Genomic DNA, 22,717 nt, shown 5'->3' on the forward strand with positions numbered 1-22,717 from the left:
CCTTGTTGTGATGGTTTAAGGGGCTATTCCCAGCTCTCCAAGCTCGCACAGGGAGCCACTGTACCCCATGCAGGACAAATGCCACAAGCKACTGAGAAGCAATGTGCTGAAAAGGCGACCCTTTTCTGTGGGATTACCACGTTTTGCATCTGATGTTCTGCAGACCTTGGACAGGTGGTCCTGCCAGGATGCTAGAGATGATGGCTCCACAGGAGCCCCCTAGGGTCCCCCAGACACAGGGCACAGAGGTGAGTGGCCTTCACGCTGGAGAGCCATCTCCTGTCCACCTCACAGAAACGAGTCTAAACCACATTTGTAAGGTAAGCACAGACACAGGTACCATGGCTCAGCTGGGAAGTAACTCAACTGCAGTAAACCATCTGTTTTACATTATATTTACATTATATGTCCATATCCAGAGACTCCTCCCACCTTGTGCCAAAGGTAYTTTTCTACGTAGACCTTGGCTAGGTTAGAAAAAGATTTTTTCCTCCCCCTTCCCACTCCATTTGCTTAACATTGAGCCTAATTTCTAAAATCTGATAGGAATCCAGCAGAGCCTACGGTTGCCTGAAATCTGCCTGTTTTTAGGTGGAACAGCACTGTCCAAGATGATGTTGATGTGAACTGAATGGACCCAGATACTGACAGATATTTAGGTGTATTCAGATCCTAATGCCCACAGACTTCAGCACCCCACCACTTTCCTGAATTAAGGCCTAAATCTAGAGATATTTCCTGGTATGGACTCAGTCTCTATTAAAAAAAAAAAAAAAAGAAAAAAGAAAGAAAAAAAGCTGAAAACGTTCCATATCAATTTAAAATAGAGGCATTTTGATATTAGCTCTCTTATAGCAAACGAAGATTGTCACTGCTTTGGRCAGACTCATAGGTACAAAGGAAAAGCCCAGGTACACACTGGCCTAAATTGGGGGCCTATACTGCAAAGGAAGCATTTACAACCTTGGAAGCTATTTTATAGCCTTTGTTTAAAACACTCCATCCAAAATAAAAGTGAAAATGCCAAAAAAATAGTGAAAATGCCAAAAAAAAATTATCGCAATAGATTTACAGTGATCGAGGCCAGGGCAAAACTGYCTTTTAGTAAAGGATTCAACCTATATCAGATTGTATATCTGAAAATAATCCGAAGAAATCCAAATTTAAAAAAAAAAATACTCTGAATTTCCTCTAAATCCCCTCAGATACATAAAGATGGCATTTTAAGCAAGTCCTCGGGCAGCTGCACCTGAAACGGAAGCCAAGCGATTACTTGCTTTCCACAGGGCGTCCCGCAGCCGGTATCGCAGACGCGGGCGCCGGGGAAGGGCGACGTGCTGACCACTTCGTCTTACCTGGCAACCGGCGAGCTGCTGCTCCACCATCTGCTGCATTTTGGGGCTCTGGGGGTCTGACCCCAGGGACACTCTAGTTTGGTCGAGCCATCGCTCCAGCTCAGCCACCTGGGCCTGGCACACCTGGAGGACCGCTCCAGGCTCAGAGCCGCTGCCATCCGACGAGGCCTCTGGTGGGTCCCCCGCTCGCCCTCGAGAGCCCCGGGCGGCGTTCGGGGCRGGAGGCGGCGTGTCGCTCTGGAGCAAAGCACACGGGGAAAAACACCATTAGCTTATTAGCTTTTTTTTTTTTTTTTTGGCCTTTCCTTACCAGTAGGAAACCTTTAACTTTCACACTTGCAGAGCTCTGAGCAACTCTGTCATCATCGTCCCAGATTTAAAAAAAACAGAAAATAAAAAAAGAAAGAAAAGGGAGGGAAAAAAAAAAGAAAGGAAAATCAAGCAGCTCAGCCATGCCAGGATCTGGCGCAACAGGTCTCCAAGGAGCAGATTTGCATTTGCACAGGTCTACCTGAGCGGGCAGGAAGTGCAATGACTCACCATTAACCAGTTCTCCCCTGGGGAGAGATGTTTTTCTGTGGGAGCTGGACGCGAAAGCGCTGCAGTTCCAAGCTGCAAAGCGAGCTGCTGTGCAAGGCTTATACACTCCTTGCATGCATTCTGTTCCAGCAGTCAAATATGCTTTATTTGGGCTCTASGGCACACCGAAAAAAAAAACTGTATTTTTAAATGTAGCTCGAGTAACTCCTTCCTCTTATTTGCTCTCCCTTAAGAAGCAATAGTGGACACTTCCATAATAAACAAGTTTAAAGAGCACAGAGATACCGCAGCTGTTTAGAAGCATATACAGGTCTGTATATGCTCCACRAACGCAAGTACTTATACTTACATATGCAAATCAAGCGTGACAACGCAAGTTCAAAAATACCTGCACCCTCTCGCGGCTGTAGACCATACACTACCATTGACTGTCTCAGTTGTCTGTGTGTATCTGCTGCATTTTAAAATAGGATTTGGCAGAAAATCAGAGAGCTGGAATACACTGTTTCAGCTATCAGTGAACTTTAGTCATTACTGTACTTTTTTGCCTCTGAGATAGCTTGGGACAGTGCTATTAAACATAGAAAGTAAGCCTTAGCCTGCAGGTCTGGGAACACCTTAAATATTTAGGTATAAGTGGCTGAAGGTATAAAATAGTGATAATTTCCTTCAACCTCTATCTGAAATTTCCAGCTCTAGTTCTAAGCCTGTTTGTTTTAGTTTGTTCATAGTTAAATATATTTTGCTGGTTAAGGTAAATCTTTTTTTATTATTTTTATTTCAGTGGGATTGCAAAACATTCCRATTTGCTGAAGTAAAAATATTTTGATAATGCAAAGAAATAACAAAGCATTAAACATGCATAATTCTATGCATGGCAYGTACGTGTGCATGTATATGTATTTTGTTTTCACTTAATAGTATGCTCTGCCCTTGCCCAAGTGGATACTACTGCAGTACATTTTATCTCCTTTCTTTACAGGAACAGAAACTAAAAAATACGGTCAGATTACTTGAGCTAAACAAACTGGTATCATCTGAGGAGGAGTATGTTCAGCTTCACACATACATCATGCTGTCCACATGCTAAGAACAAACGTAATGTAGGACACGTAGTGGACAGTTAGCACAGCTCAGCTGATACGCAGTAACTCAAATGTGTTTCTGAAACCTGTTTTAGGCTTCTCTAACTGAATTTGGAAGCATGCATGTGTGCAGACGAGGAACAACAAGGTGGGAGGGTGGGAGCAGGGGAGGAAATGGTTATCATTTATCAAGTACCAAAACAGTAGGAACAATTTAATTTGAGTGTGCAGCAAAGCCCTAAATGGAAAATGTAATTATTGACTACATAAACCTCTAAACACACATGCATCTCTAAGGAAACAAATGGATTTGGTATTTATAAACGTAAGTGTCCTTCTGTCTCCACACAGTATAAATAAATCATTTAGCCAGAAAAAGTCACTATCTACGGAGAACAGTATAGCATAGGGAAATGTCACAGTACAGGAAAACAGTGAAGTGGAAAACACATTGCTGACAACAAACAAATAAAACTATCTGCCATGGTTTGAGGAAGGAAGGCCTTTCTCTAARAGAAAACTGGCTGCAGGAGCAGAGGGGGACTTGGTCATAGTCCGACAGCGCTTCCCCCACGGAGCAGCTGCGTCCGTCTCAAGAAACCGCTCCCCCAAACTTTGGCATTGCTGGGTCCAACAGGCCAGAGGTGTCTCTGAGGGCACGAGGCCAGTGAAACGTGGTGGGGCACACAGAAAGGCCAGCAGGCCATACACTGTCCTGCAGGAACCCTGGAAACCCCAGAAGCTCTGCTGAAGATTTGGGCTCTTGCATATCGGTGTCTGAATTCCCAATAACCTTAGTGCAGGCAGTGCTTCAGCTCAGCCTAAAGCAGACAGCGAGCCCTTAGCTGAGCTGCTCTCTCTGCTTGGCCACCATGGCGTAGTTACTACCACCACTGTCATCTCCACTGACTGTAAAGGGAGCCTAGACACGAACCCGTGCAGGTCGAGACCAGCAGCAGCGTAACAGAGAGGAAGGACCCAGCGGGGTCAGGCATACAGTTATGTCAYAGGTAACACACTCACACGAGGCTGGAAGATATAATACAGAATAATACTAACGCAGAACTAAATGCACTGCRCCGCTTTCTCATCATTTCCTACATGCTTTTCTCCACTGCAGGAATCGGAAACATCTCGACAAAGGGTATGTCAGACTGCCCCCCGCCACCCCACGTTTCTTTCTTTAACTATAAATTAGTGGTTAAGCATGATGGAAGGGGTCAGTAGGAGTTGGGAGGCAAAGCGACCTGGAGGCTTGCTCCTGGTGCAGTGGGAGATGAGTCCTGGCTTCTTTCCTGCTCCAAACCCAGCAAGAGCTGAATGCTGGAAGCTGCCTCATCTGCTGCTCCTAGCCTTGCTGGAACACTCAGGCCTGTCTCCATACTCTCTTCTGCACATAACCCATAGATGCCTGCCCATTCCTCCCTTAGTCAGTGCTTGTCTTCCAAAAACACAAAGCAGCAACATACAGAAGTGTGATTATCATTAATTTCTTCTTTAACTGCCATGAACACTTTAAACCCCATAGCTGACCCAGGCATACATAGTGTAAGCCCTTCCCTTCCATTCCATTCTTATCCCATGCCTATTTAAAAGCATCATCTTCCTTCCTGAAAATACTCCATCTTGTTCCTTGCTAAACTGCATTTTCAAGGGACAAATYGAAATGTGCAAATTCTTATGCAAAGCAGCAATATAAAGAGGCAATAATGGGTCACCTGCTATATCATAAATGCTGCAACAAATTCCAGTAGCATTACCACAGTCAAAGAGGGCCTCTCCACAGCAGCTGGGTAATGCTCCAGACCCAGAAGGTCACTGTGTTCAGCCTACTTCAGGTCTTCAAACTTACCATAGTCTGACTGCCAAGGGCTGCRCCAGTGCTGTCAGTGTACTGCAGAGTTGGTGAAGATGTTTCCTCATGACGTTTACTGCATGGTTCCATTATCTCATCTGCATCCTGCACAGAGAGAAGCAGCAGCAGCAATTTGTGTCAGTATGGCCTTGCTGTGCTAGAGCAACCTCAAAGGGCAGCAGCCACGCAACCCATAGAGGTGCTGCGCCAAGAATATGCACAAAGAGACGTTCCCTTATCCCTGCAGCCTGGATATACGAAACCAAAGAGCTGCAGCTATTACAACACTACTGAGATGCCATGAAGGACAGAGCAGGATGCTGCTGAAATTGTAGCTCATCAGGTGTTTCAGATGCTGATCCCCCATCAAAAATGCATCTCATGTCCTTTCCAGGGGTTATGAAGTGAATTGCTGCTAACAAGACGTGCATTTCTATCTTTGAGGTTTTGCCAGGCTAGAAGAAATGTATATATAGCTACAGGAAAGGACACTCGAAAAGGCAAAATTTAGCATAATGTGGAAGGTCTGAACAAGGCCATCCTATCCTGCTTTTTCCACAGTACTCTTACTGTGATGACTACAGCAACACACAGGACCAGTGCAGATCCTTTCCACAAAGGAGGGTTCCTGCTATGTGGAGATAAACCAATACGTTACCTGAGCAATGCCATCCGACAGGGTGCCAGAAGACCAGGACGTTGCACTGTCTTCCCTGTGCCTTTCATCGTCTCTTCCCACAGGCCAGCAGCTCCCGTCTGTCTCTGTGGCCGTACTTSCCTTTGAAAGCAGTAAGAGCTAAGCATTAGCTTGTGCACAGGAAGCTCAGATGTCCTTCAGGAAATGTAAATTACTGCAAACCTTTAGTCACACTTTGCTCTATTCTACCTTGCTTATCTTTCTTTACTATGTTTCCCAGATCCTGCCGCTTCCCTTTCTCTGTTGCTCTGCTGTAAGATGAATGGCAGCTGGATAACACAGTTTTCTCTAGAGACCTCAGAATATCCTAAGTTTTTTTACATTATTCCAAGAAAATCAATTTTTCTCCTGTCYCGTCCCCTAAAAAGAGAAGTAAAGAAAAGCAAATCCCTGCAACCCTTTATATTAACTAAGCTGTAGTGACAAAGATGCAGAATCAGAAACCTTGAAACTGAAGTGCTTGGATCAGAGATAAGGAAATGAACTTTACCCAAGCCATTCAGACTCTTTTGCACCACCTGGCCATGGAGTTTCATCCTTGCCTAGCCTAAAGCTACCACCTCCAGTACTAGGGCACCTCTTTGCCATGTTTCCTTTTGATTCTTGATCTTCCTGCAAAGATTTAGCAAAAATGCTAATTCATTCTCACATGAGGACTTTAGAGACTCAGAACTCAGCTGAAGCCACAGTCACTCCCAGGAGGTGACAGTAGTTGGTCATTACCAAGATAGGCATCTGCTGTGCAAGGGCATAGTTAGGCTACAACCTCACCTGCATTTCTGCACACTCTTGGCTACATCTGAATGACTTGCACAAATACATCTGGATTAGTCCTTGGGGGAAAGTATGCAGAGCATTTCATGGATTATTTCTGTTGGTTTTTTTTCCCCAAAGYTGTCAATTTTACAAACTTTATTCCCAACTTTGTTCCTCTGCAATCTGTCYGGGCACTCACACTCCTCAGATTCAAAGCAGCTTATTAAGTACTTTTTCCTAGTTTCTCCCACTCTCCCAGGAACCTCTTCTATCCTGATTTCATTCCCAATAATCTAATCATGCCCTTTTTTTTGTTAAACTTAATAGCATAAGATATTTAGATGGTATCTTCTAATTTTTAGCACTTCAGGGAATGTCTAATTTTGTCTGAAAAATACCACATATAACCATCGGTATTTAGGCCCATACTCTGCAACTAACAGTTCCACAGAGAGGGTGTTATTGCAAGCAATCACATCAAAAGCAGGATCACACATCACAAAGTGAGGTGCTGCACAACATTGGCAGGCTCTAACTCAACTGCAATATCTTATTACTGTTCTTAAAGCGACAACAGAAGTTTCAACTTGTTCTGAAGTGTTTCCTGTTTACACATTTTTCATGATTTGTCCTAAAACAAACTTTAATATAATCTACACAYCAGTGTCTCTTGGACTCACCTTACTGTGGAAAGAACCATCTTCTGACTCTTCATCTACGCACGGCAGAAGAGACATCATTCCTCTCTTTCTCAACTACAAAATGCACACAAAGAGACAGCTCCATTATTCCTGGCAACAACAGTAAAAGCCTCCTCTCTTCTGCCTGCAAACTAAAGCAAAGTTACCACTTGGGGTCCAATTCTGGGATGATCAGCCACTCTATATTAAAGTAATTGAAAGCTGCAAGGACTAAGTACCTCTCAAAACTGGGACTTGTGACTGTGCTGTAATGTTCTAACATCACAGACAAATCTGGGACGAATATCTTTTTGCTCCACAGAAAATATTTACCGAAAATCTCAGAACAATTGATTGCCAATGAAATTGCAGTACTAGCATTTCACTGTTGATTGCATGATATAAACTTCTTGTCTTATCTGTCCATGCTAAAGCATAATCCAAGGCACACCTCTCTCCTGCTCTCTCCCAGCCATACATCACACTCCTCCTTTTGGGACCATTCAAAAGCAGAGCATGCAGGGCTAATGCAGCTATAGCAGAGGGGAGGAGAAGTAGCATTGGTTCACAGCCACAGGGATGCTCGTCTCTCACATGCCACTCCTCCCGGAGAAGGAAGAGGTCTTTGCCTTCCCCCTTTGGCTCTTGGGTAAGCAATCAYAGCATGGTGGTCCACTTACCGGCTGCTCAGGCACATCAGTCCCAATCAAGCTACTTTCTGCTAATACAGAGGCTATGGGTTCATCTTCTGGTTCAGGCACTTCTTCCTGTAAGTGCTGGTGAAGCTCAGACATTGAATTCTTTATCCCAGTAAGGATATCTTCCTTTTTTTGGCACAGCTTGATGATTTCTTCTTTTACAGCTTCCATTTCTCCCTAAGGAGCAATGACATCTGTAAGCATGCATTTTTCTTACTTAACCAGGTGATAACAAAAAATGACACCAGTGATACATCTTACTGGAGCTATTTGCCCTTCTTTTTTGTGGCCATTGGGACAGTTCCCCATCGCCACTACATGAGATGTCCAGATACACACAGAACAGCAGCAACAGATTCAGCTCAGGACAGCACTTGCCACCTGTAATGCAACATGGATAGCCTGGAAGGAAATGTGAAAGGCTGGATAACTTGTTCTAAGTCCTGGGTGGCTGTGGGAGCCTGAGTCCCTCTTGTGACAGGAGGAATGCAGCTGGGTTGCATTTCTCGGTAAGTCAGAGCAGGTGATGCTACTTCTAACTGTCTCTGCCAACCTGACCCAAAACACTTGGGAAAGCTCAGAGGAAGTCAAACACAGGTGGTGGGTAGCTCAGGKCTGTGTGGTCTTTGCTGAAGCCTGTGTGAAAAGAAGAGAACACAAGCTATTTGGGAGAGTTTTAGTGATGTAGCTAGGGGACAAGAAACACCTCTTGTCTTTGAGTGTTATGTTGGGAGCAATGGTCTCCAAGTATAAAGAAAATAGGTAATGTTGTATAGGGATTAAATAGAAAGCCTGAGTAACTTTGCACTAGCAAAGGAGGAAATAAATCCGTCTTGTTTGCTGTCTGTCTTCCCTGGACACGATTATCACTCTAGCCTGTACTTGTCCTCAAAGCCTTCTGCTAGGGCCTTTCTTTACTACCATGTCTCCAGGTCAGCAGAGAAAGGACAAGGGATAACACAGTAAGGGGGGGCAGGGAAAAAGATGCCCCTGTTCTATTTCCTTCGTTACTGAAAGTGCCAATGCTCTTTGGTGCACTGCTGTTTGCTCAGAAGACTGAGAAATGGCTAAATATCCCATCACAGACTGGTCTCAGTGCATCAGAGCAAGCTTTGAAGCCATGCTTGAAATAATAATGAGATCACTGATTCCAGAGACTGCTCTACCACGGTGTGAATAAAGCTATGTAAGTAATAATCTGTGACAGATAAAAGCACTAAGATTCCTGGGTTTTGCCTCCAACACTGCTTCTTCCACTAACTGTGCTGGGAAGGTGGGGGCAGGAACCCCAGCAGATCTTTGGAAGACATTGGAAACTCACCTTGGATGTGGATGTTTTTTTCCCTTTATCCACTGAAAAACACAAGGTGAAATCTCCCAAAGGTAGAGGCAAGAAAAAGTTATGGGAATGAAGAAATGGTATTCCATAATTGCAATATTTTTAAAAAACTCCACTAAGAAGAGAATTTCTACTTATTTCTTCACAGCAAAAACTCACCAGCTACTGCTTTGCAAATTTAACTAGCCAAAAAACCCTCCTAGAAACCTAACATGGAAAATGAGTTCACTCTTCCTTTGCTGATATCTCTTCCTTATTTTAAGCCTCTCAATAAGCTAAGCGTTTCCACTACTAATTTTATTAATGAAATGCTACAACTGTGAAAAAGATCTTTCCTCTGAAACAAGAGCTATTAAAAAAACCCTATATTCAAAGACAAAAACCAGAAGCAGGAAATGAGTCATGCTCAGTACCAGCATCAAGCCTTCAGCATTCAACCACCTGAAATCAGTCACTATACACTTAACAGCCTATTGAGTGATTATAGTTATTAAGTAAGGACAATGCATGTGTATTAACTTAATTGTGACCAACTGCAAGAAGCTGAGCATTTTGGAGGCATTTTATAAACTGCTATTATACTTAATAAGTCATTTCCTGACTTCTGCAGTGCTGTCCTTAAAACATGTCTTTCTTTCTTTAGTGTTAAATAATCACTTCATCCATTACACAAAGCAGACAACTGCAGGGAGAAAAGCAACACATTTTTACCAGCTGGYAAAAACATAGCATGGCAAGTAGGGCCAAGAAAAGGCAATTAAAGAATCTAACTGCTAACCGGCATCATTGAAATTACCATTACGTGGCTGGTGAGCAGAAAYGGACACAGTGCTCTCCTTGTGCAGTACTTTAGGCTGTTTCTGCAACATGTGCTGCATCCACACTAGCAGGATGCTGAGCATGGGCAGGCTATCAGAGCTGCATGCTGTCTTGCCAAAACAGCTGGAAATAGCACTGTAGATCTTTCTTGGAAGTTGATATCCAAATGTGTGCACAAATGACACGCCAAAACTGACAAGGCGTGGATTGKTAAAGATATACCCACCTTTGCAAATAATATTAACTATAGCTCTTTGTACAAAACARCTTATGTAGGCACAGTCACACGTGTGGCATTCATTTGCCTGCTTTTCTGCATGGGGAAATGCCTGTTGTGGAAAGGAGATGCACACTGCTGTTTCCTCAGTGCTATGCGTTATCGTGCTTTGTGTCAGTCAGGGCAAGTAACAGACACTGGAGAGAGAAAAACAAAATGAAACCCACCTCAGGATAAGAAGTATTCTGAGCCAGGGGCTGGTTCTCGCATGACATTTCAACTAGGTGGTTCTTTAAGAATTGTTTCAACTTTTCAATTTCTTGCTCGCATTCTTCTGTTTTCTTTACAGCTTCCTGYGAAAGAATAATTCTCAAAAATCATTTTGGATTAATTAGAGCAGAAAAATATAGTAAAACAACAAACTTGCACAGAAGAGTACTCAAGCCATTCTTGCATCTGTAGTTACGTGTAAAAAACCCTGTGTGTTTATTCAACTAACTTTCCAGAATCCCATCCTCGCCACGTTCACTGTTCGCTACATAGTAAAGACAAACAGGCTCGGCTCTGCCCGCACGCAGCCACGCAGCGGGCGTTCTGCCCCGGAGCACATCTTTGCTTCCTGCAGAGCAGGGCTATGAAGTCTGCTGATAGCTGTGCTTGGCTATAAAACCGCAGTATATTTAATCACGTTCACTAGAATTCAGAACAGGTTAAAAACAAATAGAAATTGCAGGATTCTTTCTTCTTCTCAGTTTCATATTAAGTTAGAAAACATACTTTTTTTTTTCTTTAATTGGTGTACAGATCTTCGTTGCCAGCTAGTTTTGCACCTCCCAAAAATGACTTGTGTTGTACACCAGGCAGATACTGCAGCTCAGAGGAATACACCAGCTGCAGTATTTGACTATTTGAATACTTCCTACAAAATGATAAGTATTTCCACTTAGTGTAAGCTTCCTCCTCTAACATGAAAGCATATTACATGTTATAAGCAGCCAAACATGCTTCTATTGATTTGAAGAGTGAAAACAAAATTTCACCAAGCCTCATGCTTTACTGCTCAGGCAGAAATCAGCAGTCTCCCCASGCCGATAAATTCCTAATGTTTGTCAGCAACAGCCTGCCACAATGCCTCAGGTAACTAAGAAATAGTTACATCTCCAAATTATAACGTTTTGTGAAAACACAGACTTCAAAGAGTGGTTGGTGGCTCTGCATTTTGCAGCCTGTGAGCTGAGAATCCCAGAATATCTATGGACTATTCCTCAGGTTTCTGCAAAAGGCAGCAAAGAAAATGCAACCTGTTGTCGACGGCCACAAACTTACTCCGCTGAGGGCGGCATCTGAACAGCCTGCAAAGTTGGCAACTGCAAAGTGCACAGGCTCCACCTTTCAAAGCAAAGAACCTCTCCGGCTATGAACAGTAACTTTGCTGTTTGCTCAGCCACTAATTCACAATAGCTCTCCCTCCCCATAAAATGCAAACAAGAGTCAGGTTCTACTTGATTTCTCTTACTGACGGGTCTAAAAGATAGAGAAAATTGTTTTCCCACTTGGGGAAAGAAAAAAGAAAAAAAGACAAACTGCAGAGGAAGCTGTTTAGTGGGGAACTATAATGCTATAGCTTAAGAATCAGAGAAGAAGAAAAAATAAAAATAATTTTTAATGGGAAACTCAAAATCCTTCTAAAAGAGATATTCCCCAACTATGTATATGCTTTTCCTACACATATACTCCCATATTAACAGTTCAGTAACAGGCAAAACGTGTAGTTTCTCAAATTTCCTTGATTAACTATGAGCACTCTGTATATGGACTCAAATTTATTCTCTCACAGCAGGCTAATATGTGAGTATACCTGTATGGCTACATATTCTCAACAGCCCTGATCTGTGTGCATTCACTCCCTGCCTTCCAAATAAAAGAAAAAAAWATATATATTTTTTCCTAATAGAATGCAAATTAGGCCATATTTACGGGACTGAATCACTACCTAGATGCGAAACCTCTTTTTCTGGTTTTTCATGTTTAATTTTCATTCTTCATTTTCCATACTGTGGTAATATTAGAAGAACTAAACATGGAAAACAATCCACTCGGCTGTAGGGTAAGAGCAGGTAGGCACTGCATTTGTTACAAAAAAAGCTTGCTACAAAATAAGCATAGTAAATCATCAAATATGCAAATACTGCCACTCTCTTGCACAGAAAGCTGGTAGAAGCAGCTGTGGCTTCCAGCTCCTCTTCCTGATAACATTATTTAGGTAGTGATAGGTGTGGTACTTGACAGACCGTAATAAAAAACAAAGGGCAACATTCAACACAACTATAAGTCAGCTAAAATTCTGCCCCRGGGCATTTACAGTTGTGTTGTACCTAATGTGGTTTTTGCTTCTGTTACAGGTGATTCTTTTAGCTATCACACTACAATTTCATTATATAAATGTTACTATTTCAATATGCTGTTGCATCAGAGAATAAAACACGTGCAAACACATCCAGACATTAACATTTCAAAACTAATACCAGAAAAAATACATATATATATATATATATATATATATATTTGTAAAGGTAACTTGGCTCCAATTTGGTTTTCTCTCTATCAGAATATTTATTAAAATTCTAATGTAATGCTAATAATGCCATCCTTTCATAGCTTTATCCTTTGTAGTGTCTTAGCTGGTGATAGATTTTCACTGTAGTACTGTTGCTTTCAACCCACTCTACAGGACTGGAAAGTCTTTCTTGCACAGTTTGATATCTAAGCTGCCAAGAAATGCATTTATTCCAATCTGTTTTCTCACAAAGAAATCTCACTTGGCTACAGATTGTTGGATGCCTACCGGATAAAGGCATGCTGAGCAAAAAAGGTTATAGCTGTTCCAAAAAGGAGAAAAAATCTAAACCTGGACCTAATGCTCCACATGAACCAGTTAGAAGTCTCATGATAATACTTTGTACTTGCAAAGCACCCTGTTTCTGAAGACTTGGAAGTGCTTTGTAAATTCTTGAATATTTAGCCTGGTAACTCCTTTTCTGAAACAGGTATGTTTTACCCTCTCTCAGACTTAAGTGACCATACTGACTTAAAAAAAAAAAAAAAAAAAAAAGAAAAAAAAAAAGAAAAAGATAAGTCCTATGGATCTTAAGAACTGCATATAACCATTGCTTCTTTTCAAGTGCAAGCCTGCACTAGTCACGGGCATGTTCGAGTTTTGTTCACGGTGCTCTTAATTACACAAAATGAAAATCAAGGATGGATATTCATGTTTTAGCTGCCACTTGTGTCTACCTGGCCTCYAAAATGCCTAGTCAGAATTTGCATGTTCTGACACACTCCACTTTACTAATGTAGTTTTGGAAAACACCACCAAAGAAAAATACCACAGCATTTTTGTTATGACCCTGTCAAGAAAGGGATGGGTCACATGAGCGTTCCCATACCTCTGCTGATGTGGGGACATAACTGAACTCCAGGCTGCACCAAACTGTATCTCCACTGAGTGATGGAGCGTGATGCAGATACCCCCCACCAAGCTGGTTAGAAGCACATGGCTCAGCACAGTGCGACAGAGAYGTTAGTTCAGGTTTGGAGCCAGCATAGCTGCTTCAGCCTGATACTGCGCTTGAGTTACGGCACGCTGGCTGATCAGCAGGGCCCTCTCAGCACTCACACTGACCCCATTATATCACTTCAGAAGCAGGTCCGGCCACCAACACCTTGGAGACCCCTGCAACATGCTTGCGTGGACCTGCTTCATGGGGCCTTCCAAGGGCAGAGCCTGCCTTAAAATATAAAATTAAGCAGGCAATAGCCAAAGGAAATGGTCACTTTATGGCTCAATGATTTGGAGAAGTCATCTTTACGAACAGGCTTTGGGCTAGCTGCTATTATTTGTCATCAATGTATACGTAAGGGCTGTCAACAAAAAATTTCTAGGTAAGTTTAAGGACCTGAATGTTGCTGATGTGAACACCTACAAATGACACTGGACTTAAATCATCCGCTGTGGGAACCTCAGTCATAAGACACTTGTACCTATATTTCTTCTAGAACACTATAAAACACCAYAAGGTGCCAAAAGCAACTGGCTTTGGGAATAGAAGCTGATGGCTGTTGTGTTTAAATGAAAAAGTGAAATGAATTTCAAGACGATGTAGCATACTTTGTTCTAGTGTCAAATTATATTGAAAAAAACAGAAAACAAAACTAAAACCAGGATGTAGAAGAAGTAGGTACACTAATATTCCTGTATAGATAATACTATCTAGTCATCAAGATGATTACAAATTAAAAGTGATAGTTTACAAAAAAACTGTTCTTAAACCAATCAATGCAAATCAATTACCTCCAGTAGCTTATTCTGTTCCTTAGTAATTTTTTCTAATTTTTTCAATTCTCTCAAAAGTTGTCTTGCCCTTTGGAAGACTGGAAAAGGTTGTATTTTCATCCCCGGCAGCTGAAGTGTTTCCTCATAGGACAGTATATGAGCAATGGTCTTCTGCATGGGGCCAAGGTGGTCAAGTATAACCTATTAGGATATAGCATAGATGATGGATGTGATAGCTGGAAAAATCACTGAGAATATATAGCACTGTCATGACATGGAAGAGTTCTCTTCAGTGAGTTTCCCATTTAAAAATCAGAGAGTATTTTGATCTTGGAACAAATTAAAAAAAAACTCAATAGAGGCTGCTTAACCAAGCAGTAATAGTAATTTATATTTACAGTTTTGCTTTTAATGCATATACATACATACAGTTTGTGCAGTGATAGAAGAGGGTCACATCCAGAGTGCTACTGTTTTACCAAGCATATCATTTCAAAATCCTGTATCTTTGGAAGGAAGGACAGCTTAAAAACTTGCCCAACTCCTCTGATGTCACTAGCCAACTCAGGCTTTTGCTTTGTGCTGCAAGCCAGCCATGAAGTCTTCTGTGTTAAAACTAGAGGTCCTAGAGACAGTTCTATCAGCACAGCTGAGAAGACTGAAAAGATAACGGGTGAACTGGGATGGAAGGCAGAAGAAACCTCATAAACCAGCTTTCCTGACAAAGATAGTATTTCACATCCCTACACCTCGAGTGGGTACACAGTTTATAAACACCTATATCAGCTTTGGGTGAACAGAACTGTGCGCTATTTGATAGTGCAATATACATTTTGTGGAAGACTCGGTGATTCACTTGGCAAAGATGGAATGACAACACCAGCTCACAACTTCTTTCTTTTGAGACTACATTTAACTGAGAACTTCAAAAACAAACAAACAAACAAAAACAAAAGCCCAAAGTCCTTTTCATTATTAACATTTCTGTTAGATTCTCTTTCAGGAAGATTTCACTTAAATGGCTCCAATTGGAGTACAGATGCTTATTCTCTTGTTCAGAAGCAGCCTGCATCAGGATGCTTTTTGGATTTTTGCGTACTGTCCTGGGYTGAATTTAAAATAAGGCAATGGACGAACATTATTTTCCAGAATTSATATTTCTTCTTTATTTTTTCCACATAATGTTATCTGGTGAGCAATTTTGTAATGGCTATAAAACTATGAAAGGTGTTGATGTTTTAACTCTCCCCTGAAACCCAACTCATGCCTTTTGCATTTCAGTCCACTTAATGTGGACTGCAGGTGGTATAAAAGAAAAGATATCAAAAAGCTCTGCTTTGTTGTACTCAAGCAGAAAAGGAAAACCATCTGCCCAAGATATATTTGCAGTGAAGTCTCTGCATGTGTAAAGTGGCTTTGTGGTTAGTCATTGCAGCCTACATTTCCAGAAGATCTGCTAAATTTTGCCTCCATTTTTGGAAATGTAGAGTCTGATATTCAGACTTTCAGATTACCTACTGGTGGATGCTCAGTGAAGGAGTGTGCAGCAATTATCTCTGAAAATCAGACCATGAACTTTTCAAGAAATGGAGACACTTCAATATGGCCAGGATGTTTCAAAGTGTGAGTTCATGTGATATATTCAGGAAGGCCATTGCAGAGAGAGGACCACCACATGTCTGTCTCAAGTTGTCTACAGGTATGTCTTCAGTAATGTTTTAATTCACATCAGGACTGTGCTTCTGAAAGGAATCTCCTAAAAATCTCCATTTCCTACCTTAGGATTTTCAGGTATACCAGTTACACACTAAAGACTCATGGTAGCTTGCAGTCACAGAACAACCTTCTGCTTATGCAAGTGGTCATACATACATACTACGTAAGAGGAAAAAGGCTTATTTGGGGTTTTCACAGACCTGTCTCTGTTTAAGATGGTCTTTAGGAGAAAATTCTAACAGATCTTCTGATGACAAGATTGTCTTCATTTTAGCAATATCCTTCTCAAACACTTTTACATCAGATTCAACAGCATCCAATTCCTAGATTTTGGGAGCAAAGAGATTATTTATTGATAGTATAGTTTAGAGACTCCCTCCAAATATTCATTGATAGTACAGTTTAGAGACTCCCTCCAAAACCAAATCAGCTTGCATTCAAGAACATGCTTTGCCCAGAGACAGAGAAATGTCTTTGACTGATGCTGAAAAAGAAATACTGAGAAACATGCACTGTATATGCAGCACATGTTAATACRAGCTGCTGATCTAGAAGTTAGTCACTAAAAATTATGAATTGTCATTAACTTCTAGAGGAATTAAGTATCTGTGGTCACCTGATGTGCTTTAAACCCTGAAAACAGAATTGATATACCTTTGAAAAGTCACATTATAAATTACCAGTAGTGACATGACACTATTCCAATGGTGCTATTTACCAGCATAGTAAAACTGATATAACCACATTGTTTCAGCTTACTGTATGGAAAGTCTTATCTCAGAAGGAAAAAGAATCCACATACAATACTGTTGCTCATGAACTCCCATGAAGACAGAATCACAGAGTAATTTAGGTMGGAAAGGACCTGGGAGSTCTCTTTCTTCCTTTCGAGCAGATTGCTTGGGACCATGTCCTGTTGGGGTTTGGGTACCCTCTAGGATGGGGATTTYACACCCTTTCTGAGCCTCTGAGAGGCCACTGTTGCTGCAAAAAATCTTCCTTCTAATATCTATTTGAAATTTCACTCGTTACATTGTGTCTGTTATTACTCATCCTTTCTCTGTACACCTCTAAAGAGTCTGGCTCTGTCCATGTCTTCCCCCTAGGTAGTAGCAGACAGCAGTAAAATCCCATCTCAGCCTTTGCTGACAGCCCCAGGTCTCCCACTCTCTTCATATGTCCCCCAACCATCCTGTTGGCCCTGCACTAGATTCACACTKGTATGTCCACGTCTTTCTTCTAAGAGGAAACCCAAAACTGCTCACAACACTCAGATTTCATCTCATAGGTRCCAAATAGAAGGGAAGGACCACTTCCCTGAGGCCCCTAGCTATGTTCATGCTGTTGGCATTCATTGCTGCTGGGTCAATTTAGGACCCCCAGACCTTTATAACAAAGCTGCTTTCCAGCTGGTCAGCTCCCAGCCTACACCCATATTTGGGTATGTTCCCTCACAGGTGCAGGACTTCACRTTTGCCTCTCAAACTTCAATAAGTTTCTGTCAGCCCATTTCTCCAGCCTGTTTAGGTGCCTCTGAAAAGCAGCCCTACCTTCCAGCAGGTTAAGTCSTTTTAATCTGCTGTCAACAAGCCCTGTATTTCCCCTCCTAAACAAAGATTTCATCAGTACTCTTAAACTTCACAGCTTAATTAGGTACCCAATACCTTCTGCTGGTTTGTTTTCAAACACTAAGTTTATTCACTTGGCAAGCCTACAAAAGCCAGAATGCCTTTGCTCTATTCAGGCAATATAAGCTGTATTTCATAACATTTGATGAAGCTTTGACAAAAGGYACTTATTGAAATCAGCCAAACTTACATCAGCCACATGCTGGATCTGTGGAAGAACTTCTACTATCTCATGYTGTAAAGCTGTTAGGTGACCATTTACTTCATTTAGCTGTTGCATTACACTGTCTGTTTCAAAGACTGGTGTTAGCTCTTCGAGTTCTGAGTAAATGCTGTGTAGAAGATTTTGCTTTTGTTCTGAGTCTTCCAAAGCRATCTGGAAACAAAAATAAGAGCTTAGTTTGCCTCCGTCATTGGAGTTTCACAGAAGTTAGGACCAGAAGGTATCAGGTTTCTTTCCCTGTATATCATTCACCATTATATATTTCCCCAAAAGTTTAGCTCAGAATAAAACACTTCCATCCTCTGAGGACCAAATTTCTGCATGCTGCAGGCAGAAATCTAAGACTGATGCCATGAATCTAAGGCCCATATGATGACATGGAATTTAATATTAGATAAAACGTGCTTACAGGAGCCTGACAGGACACATGCAGAAAAAGGTTTCAAACTCACAGAGAGGTCCAACTACCACACTCAAAAATAAAAAGAACAAGATGAGATACTGGAGAAGACATTTGAAGACATTTCCCCAGCTCCTGTGCAACAGCCAGGCTGACTGCAGGCATATGAACATGACACATCAGCTGGACACACAAAAAGGGTTTTCTGTGCRCCACCCCTGAACACAGCAGTGATTTATTCTCTCAGACAGCAGGAGAGACAAAGGGCTCCAGAAAATATCGAACCAACTGTGCATGATGGGCAGATTTATCCTATCTCCTGCAACTAACTGGAGGCATTATTGGATTTAATCACAGTGAATGTCTTCATGCAGAACAATGAAGGTTGCAAGCAATGCATGTGATCTACTTGTCTCTGTGGCATGTGAAGAAAAGGACTGAATGCATATTTTGACTCCAATACAAGCCTTAGGTACATTTTCAAACCCACTAGTTTCCCAGCATAGAACATATAAAACGTTCCAGGCTATAAGTGCAGGAGGATTATGCTTTGTCAAGAAATAGTCACAGATTTTGGTAATCATAGTCACAACATTATGGCTATGTGATCTGTAATGTATCAGTCTATGGCAGTCAGCTACTTCTTGTAACACAGGAAAGGAATCTGATTAATTTTAATACAAAAATCTGTGTCCATTATGTCATATAATAGATATATGCATTAACACTTACTTGAAGGGCATCAGCATGGTTGCTTAGGCTTTTTGCAGAGTTGTTTTGAGCATCTATTCTTAGCAAGCAGTTGGCATTTTCTATCCAAATTTCCATATTCTTCAAGAGCTCATCATACTCCTCCATCTTGTTGGCAGCCTACAGAATGACAGTTTTTATAAAAAACAAAAAAAGAACACATTTCTATTCATTGTGTTGGATAAATACATCTGGGTAAAATTAAAAGAAAATTGAATACTTTATTTCAGTATACTAATTTAACAGATCTACAAGATAAAGAAGTAATATAATTTTTGAAGCATTTACATAACTTAGGGCTATCTCTTCTAATCAACAGCAATTTTGGTGTTTACAAGCTTATGTTTTATAGAGGCATTGCTGTGGCTTATGTGGCAACGTTATTTAAGCGGGTAGCAGGTGAGTAGAGCCACAGAAAATCATCTCATCACAGATCCATGGGCATGAATTCAAACTAAGCAAACCCCCATCAGCTAAGGTGTAGAGGTGGGCCCTTGGGCTGGTAACTAGAGGCAACGATTGCCTCTCCAGCAATTTTTAGCTACAGAAAGCCAACAAACCTGGAGTGGCTTTTGACTTTTCATTCAGCTGAGAACTCTTAATGATGATTTAGGCAAAACATTAAGTTTGCACTCCGCAAGTTGTGAGACCTGTTGGTACTGCTGCAGGGGGGTCACTAAGATGTCCATCAACTCCTGTGCGTGGCAGGAATCCTGTTCAACTATATCCTGCACTTCTGCGTCCAGCTCGTTGAGTTTGTAATGCCAAAGGTCCAGCATATCCCAGACTTGCTGCACGTGGAGAGAGGGGAGATGAAATATAAGGTCAGGCTCAAAGGTAAGAGTAGAGTTATTTGTTCTTTGTGTGGGACATGTGGAATTGCAAAGGTCTCTGAACTGATACCACGAGGRCAGAACACTGCATTTTCGGGTGATTCACAGCCCTCACAGCTGAGAAAAAAAAAACATGTATTTTTCTATGAGAAAGAGTTTGTAAATATTCACCACATAAGTGTTTTCTCTTACTTCTCATTTTACAGACATAAAAATCAGCGGAGGGCCTCTTTAAATCCCTATTAAACCAGGCTCTGTAAAAACAGCCAAAATCTTTTAAGACCCACAAAGGAATTTTGGCAAAATTACCTTCTGGATTTCTCTGGCTTTTGCAATGTTTTTACTCTTCTGTTGTAACATCTTTTCAATAGCTTGAAGGCCATTGTTAATAGTCTCTGCTTTTCTTTTCAGCACGTACTGAGGAGAGCTCTGCAAGATTTCAGTGCTGATCTGTCACAGTAAAGAGAAAAATGAGAGTGGAGATGACAAAGATCTGCTTGTTCGTTTCTGCTCACTGCCTTACCAAAACCATTAGAATTCTTTTTTTGTTTTTCTTGACAGGTCACTTAAAAGACATAGGAAGGGAATTACATTTAATGTGAACAGCCTTTGCATGTCATTCAATCATTTCCTCTCACTTGAAAAGACTGGTCAAAAAAGGCAATCCATTAAGAAACAAGCAGTAATACCGCAGCTTGCTGGATGCTTCACTCCAGCTGGCCTTTCCCTAGAAGTAGTAGAGGCCAATCAAGCTGCACCACGGGAAAGGTCACATCTACATTACTGTTAAAAAAAAAAAAGAAAAAAAGAAAAAAATCTAGAATGGGACCATTATGTCTCAGCTGATAGCTATTACTTCCGTAAAATATGGAAGCAATAATAAGGAAATATGGAAGTGAAGCAATGTTTAGCGAGTTCCTAAATATACATTTAGGGATTTATTACAGAAGTAAACAGCTGTGAGCTTGTCCCATAAAGTATGCCGAATTCAATTTTACTCAGCAGAACTTCTCAGAAATGAAAAACAGGAACATTGCAGAGCCTGATTTTCTGTGTAACTAGAGAAAAACCTCACAAATGTGCCAAAGCTGAGTAACACCTGAGCACAGAGTTGAGCCATGCGACGAGTGACCAGGTCACTAAAGACTAGATGAACTGCAGGGACTAAGAAAGTCCTTGGGCTTAGCCCAAGGTGAAGCCCTGTTAGCTATCAGGGCCAACTGAGGACTGGTACCTTGGTAAGTCGTAGTGTGTCCTGCAGCCCTGCGATCTGGGGGCTCATTATTACTATCCTGGAGTATACTAAACATGAGAAATTACTGATGTTTGTTGTATTTGTACAAAAAAAAGAAAAAAAAAGAAAAGAAAAAAAAAAGAAAGAATTATGTAGGAGTGATGTGACACAGCTGGAACTGAAAAAGCAGACCAAGCACAGACTGCACCTCTTTCCTTGGATAAGACACTGTATCTGTTGATGATCTGTTCATCAGTAGGGCAGTTTATTTTTAGAACTTCTTACTGGGGTAGATTTATTGTATTTATCATATAAAGTGCATGACATCAAGAATACAGTTTATGTCCATTCTTAGGATATTGAATGAGAAATTGAAAATTTTGAAAAGAAAACATGATGCCATTAAAATACAAGTTAATTCAACTCAACTCATACTAGTATCTCTTTGCATGTAACTAGACCAAACTCCAGTTCTACTAGGATTTATTTTTTTTCATTTATGCGTTTTTAAAAAAAAAAAAAAAAAAAAAAAAAAAAAAAAAAAAAAGATAAGTTACTACTCTTTGCCACTACCAATTGTGAAAAGTAAATGTTTTCTAGATTCCAGGACCAATTCTGCTACGAACTTTGCGCGCGCATGTGTGTGTGTGTGTGTATACGCGTGTGTGACAAAACAGTAAACAACTCTTCCTCCTCCAAACCATCAGTAGTGTTTTACTTCCCCTTTCCTTCTCTCTTCTACCTATTTATTGGTTTCGAAATAGAAACTAGAAAGTTAACCTAATTAAGACTCATAAGCTGTAATGAATATGTCTCTAAATATTTAATGCAACATAAAATGAATGAATAATCTGATAGACACTAACAAGTAGCTAAGTTTTAAAATTGTTTTATTAAGCTTTCAAGTTTTATCAAATTAGCTGCCTTTAAGATTAGCATTAAACATGATTATTTTTGAAAGGGAAGAACTAAAAGATTTTTTAAAATAACACAAATGAATAAACATGATAATTTTAGCCGGCTAAAATTTCATCTCAAACTTACAGCATTACTTACAGTATTGCTTCATTTTCAAGTTAACTGTCTATTTTTTTCGAGCTAACTGTCTATGCCCTTTGTACGTAGAGAACATTGCAAAAAGCCAAGGCAATTTTATGTAGCTATCTAAACTCCCTGGCTGATTTTAAAGAACACAACTGTGTCCCAAGGGTGATATAAAGATCTAAGTCAGTCACAATACTCTACTGTATATGCAAGTCAGATAAAAAAAAATGGCTTTGAAATACTCTTTTAACTTAGTTTTGAAAATCTCTTCTCAGTTTAGCAACACAAATTTCCCAATCCACTTTGGCTTCGAGTTCAGTTTAAGAAATAGATAGAAGACAGCATCCATAGCCTATCCAAGACCCTGCATGCGTTTTACTGTTAGTGGCTCTCCCATATCCTCTTGTAATGAAAAGGATTTTTATATTCACACTGTTCAGGGTAAGACTATTCTAAAAGGAGAGCATGAACACAGGGAATTCTTCCTCATGTATACGTTTCACCAAGAGGGAAAT

At 40.9% G+C, this 22,717-nt stretch overlaps 1 protein-coding gene across 1 annotated transcript in view; it reads right to left on the bottom strand.

Annotated features, from left to right (window-relative positions):
- Positions 1-22,717, bottom strand: part of SYNE2 (spectrin repeat containing nuclear envelope protein 2) — a 173,736-nt gene that overhangs the window by 70,330 nt on the left and 80,689 nt on the right. Inside the window, exons 58-69 of the mRNA XM_085315029.1 lie at positions 20,234-20,374; positions 19,688-19,882; positions 19,074-19,211; positions 17,909-18,094; positions 16,291-16,413; positions 14,393-14,575; positions 10,269-10,394; positions 7,649-7,843; positions 6,969-7,043; positions 5,494-5,613; positions 4,833-4,940; positions 1,356-1,592 (exon numbers count right to left, since the gene is read on the bottom strand). Coding sequence (XP_085171155.1) covers positions 1,356-1,592; positions 4,833-4,940; positions 5,494-5,613; positions 6,969-7,043; positions 7,649-7,843; positions 10,269-10,394; positions 14,393-14,575; positions 16,291-16,413; positions 17,909-18,094; positions 19,074-19,211; positions 19,688-19,882; positions 20,234-20,374 — 1,827 coding nt within the window. The remainder of the gene's footprint in view (positions 1-1,355; positions 1,593-4,832; positions 4,941-5,493; positions 5,614-6,968; positions 7,044-7,648; positions 7,844-10,268; positions 10,395-14,392; positions 14,576-16,290; positions 16,414-17,908; positions 18,095-19,073; positions 19,212-19,687; positions 19,883-20,233; positions 20,375-22,717) is intronic.

The sequence above is a fragment of the Rhea americana genome, unplaced genomic scaffold, assembly GCF_003343005.1.
Source record: "Rhea americana isolate MKP2758 unplaced genomic scaffold, rheAme1 scaffold_42, whole genome shotgun sequence".
In the NCBI taxonomy this organism is placed as follows: Eukaryota; Metazoa; Chordata; class Aves; order Rheiformes; family Rheidae; genus Rhea; species Rhea americana.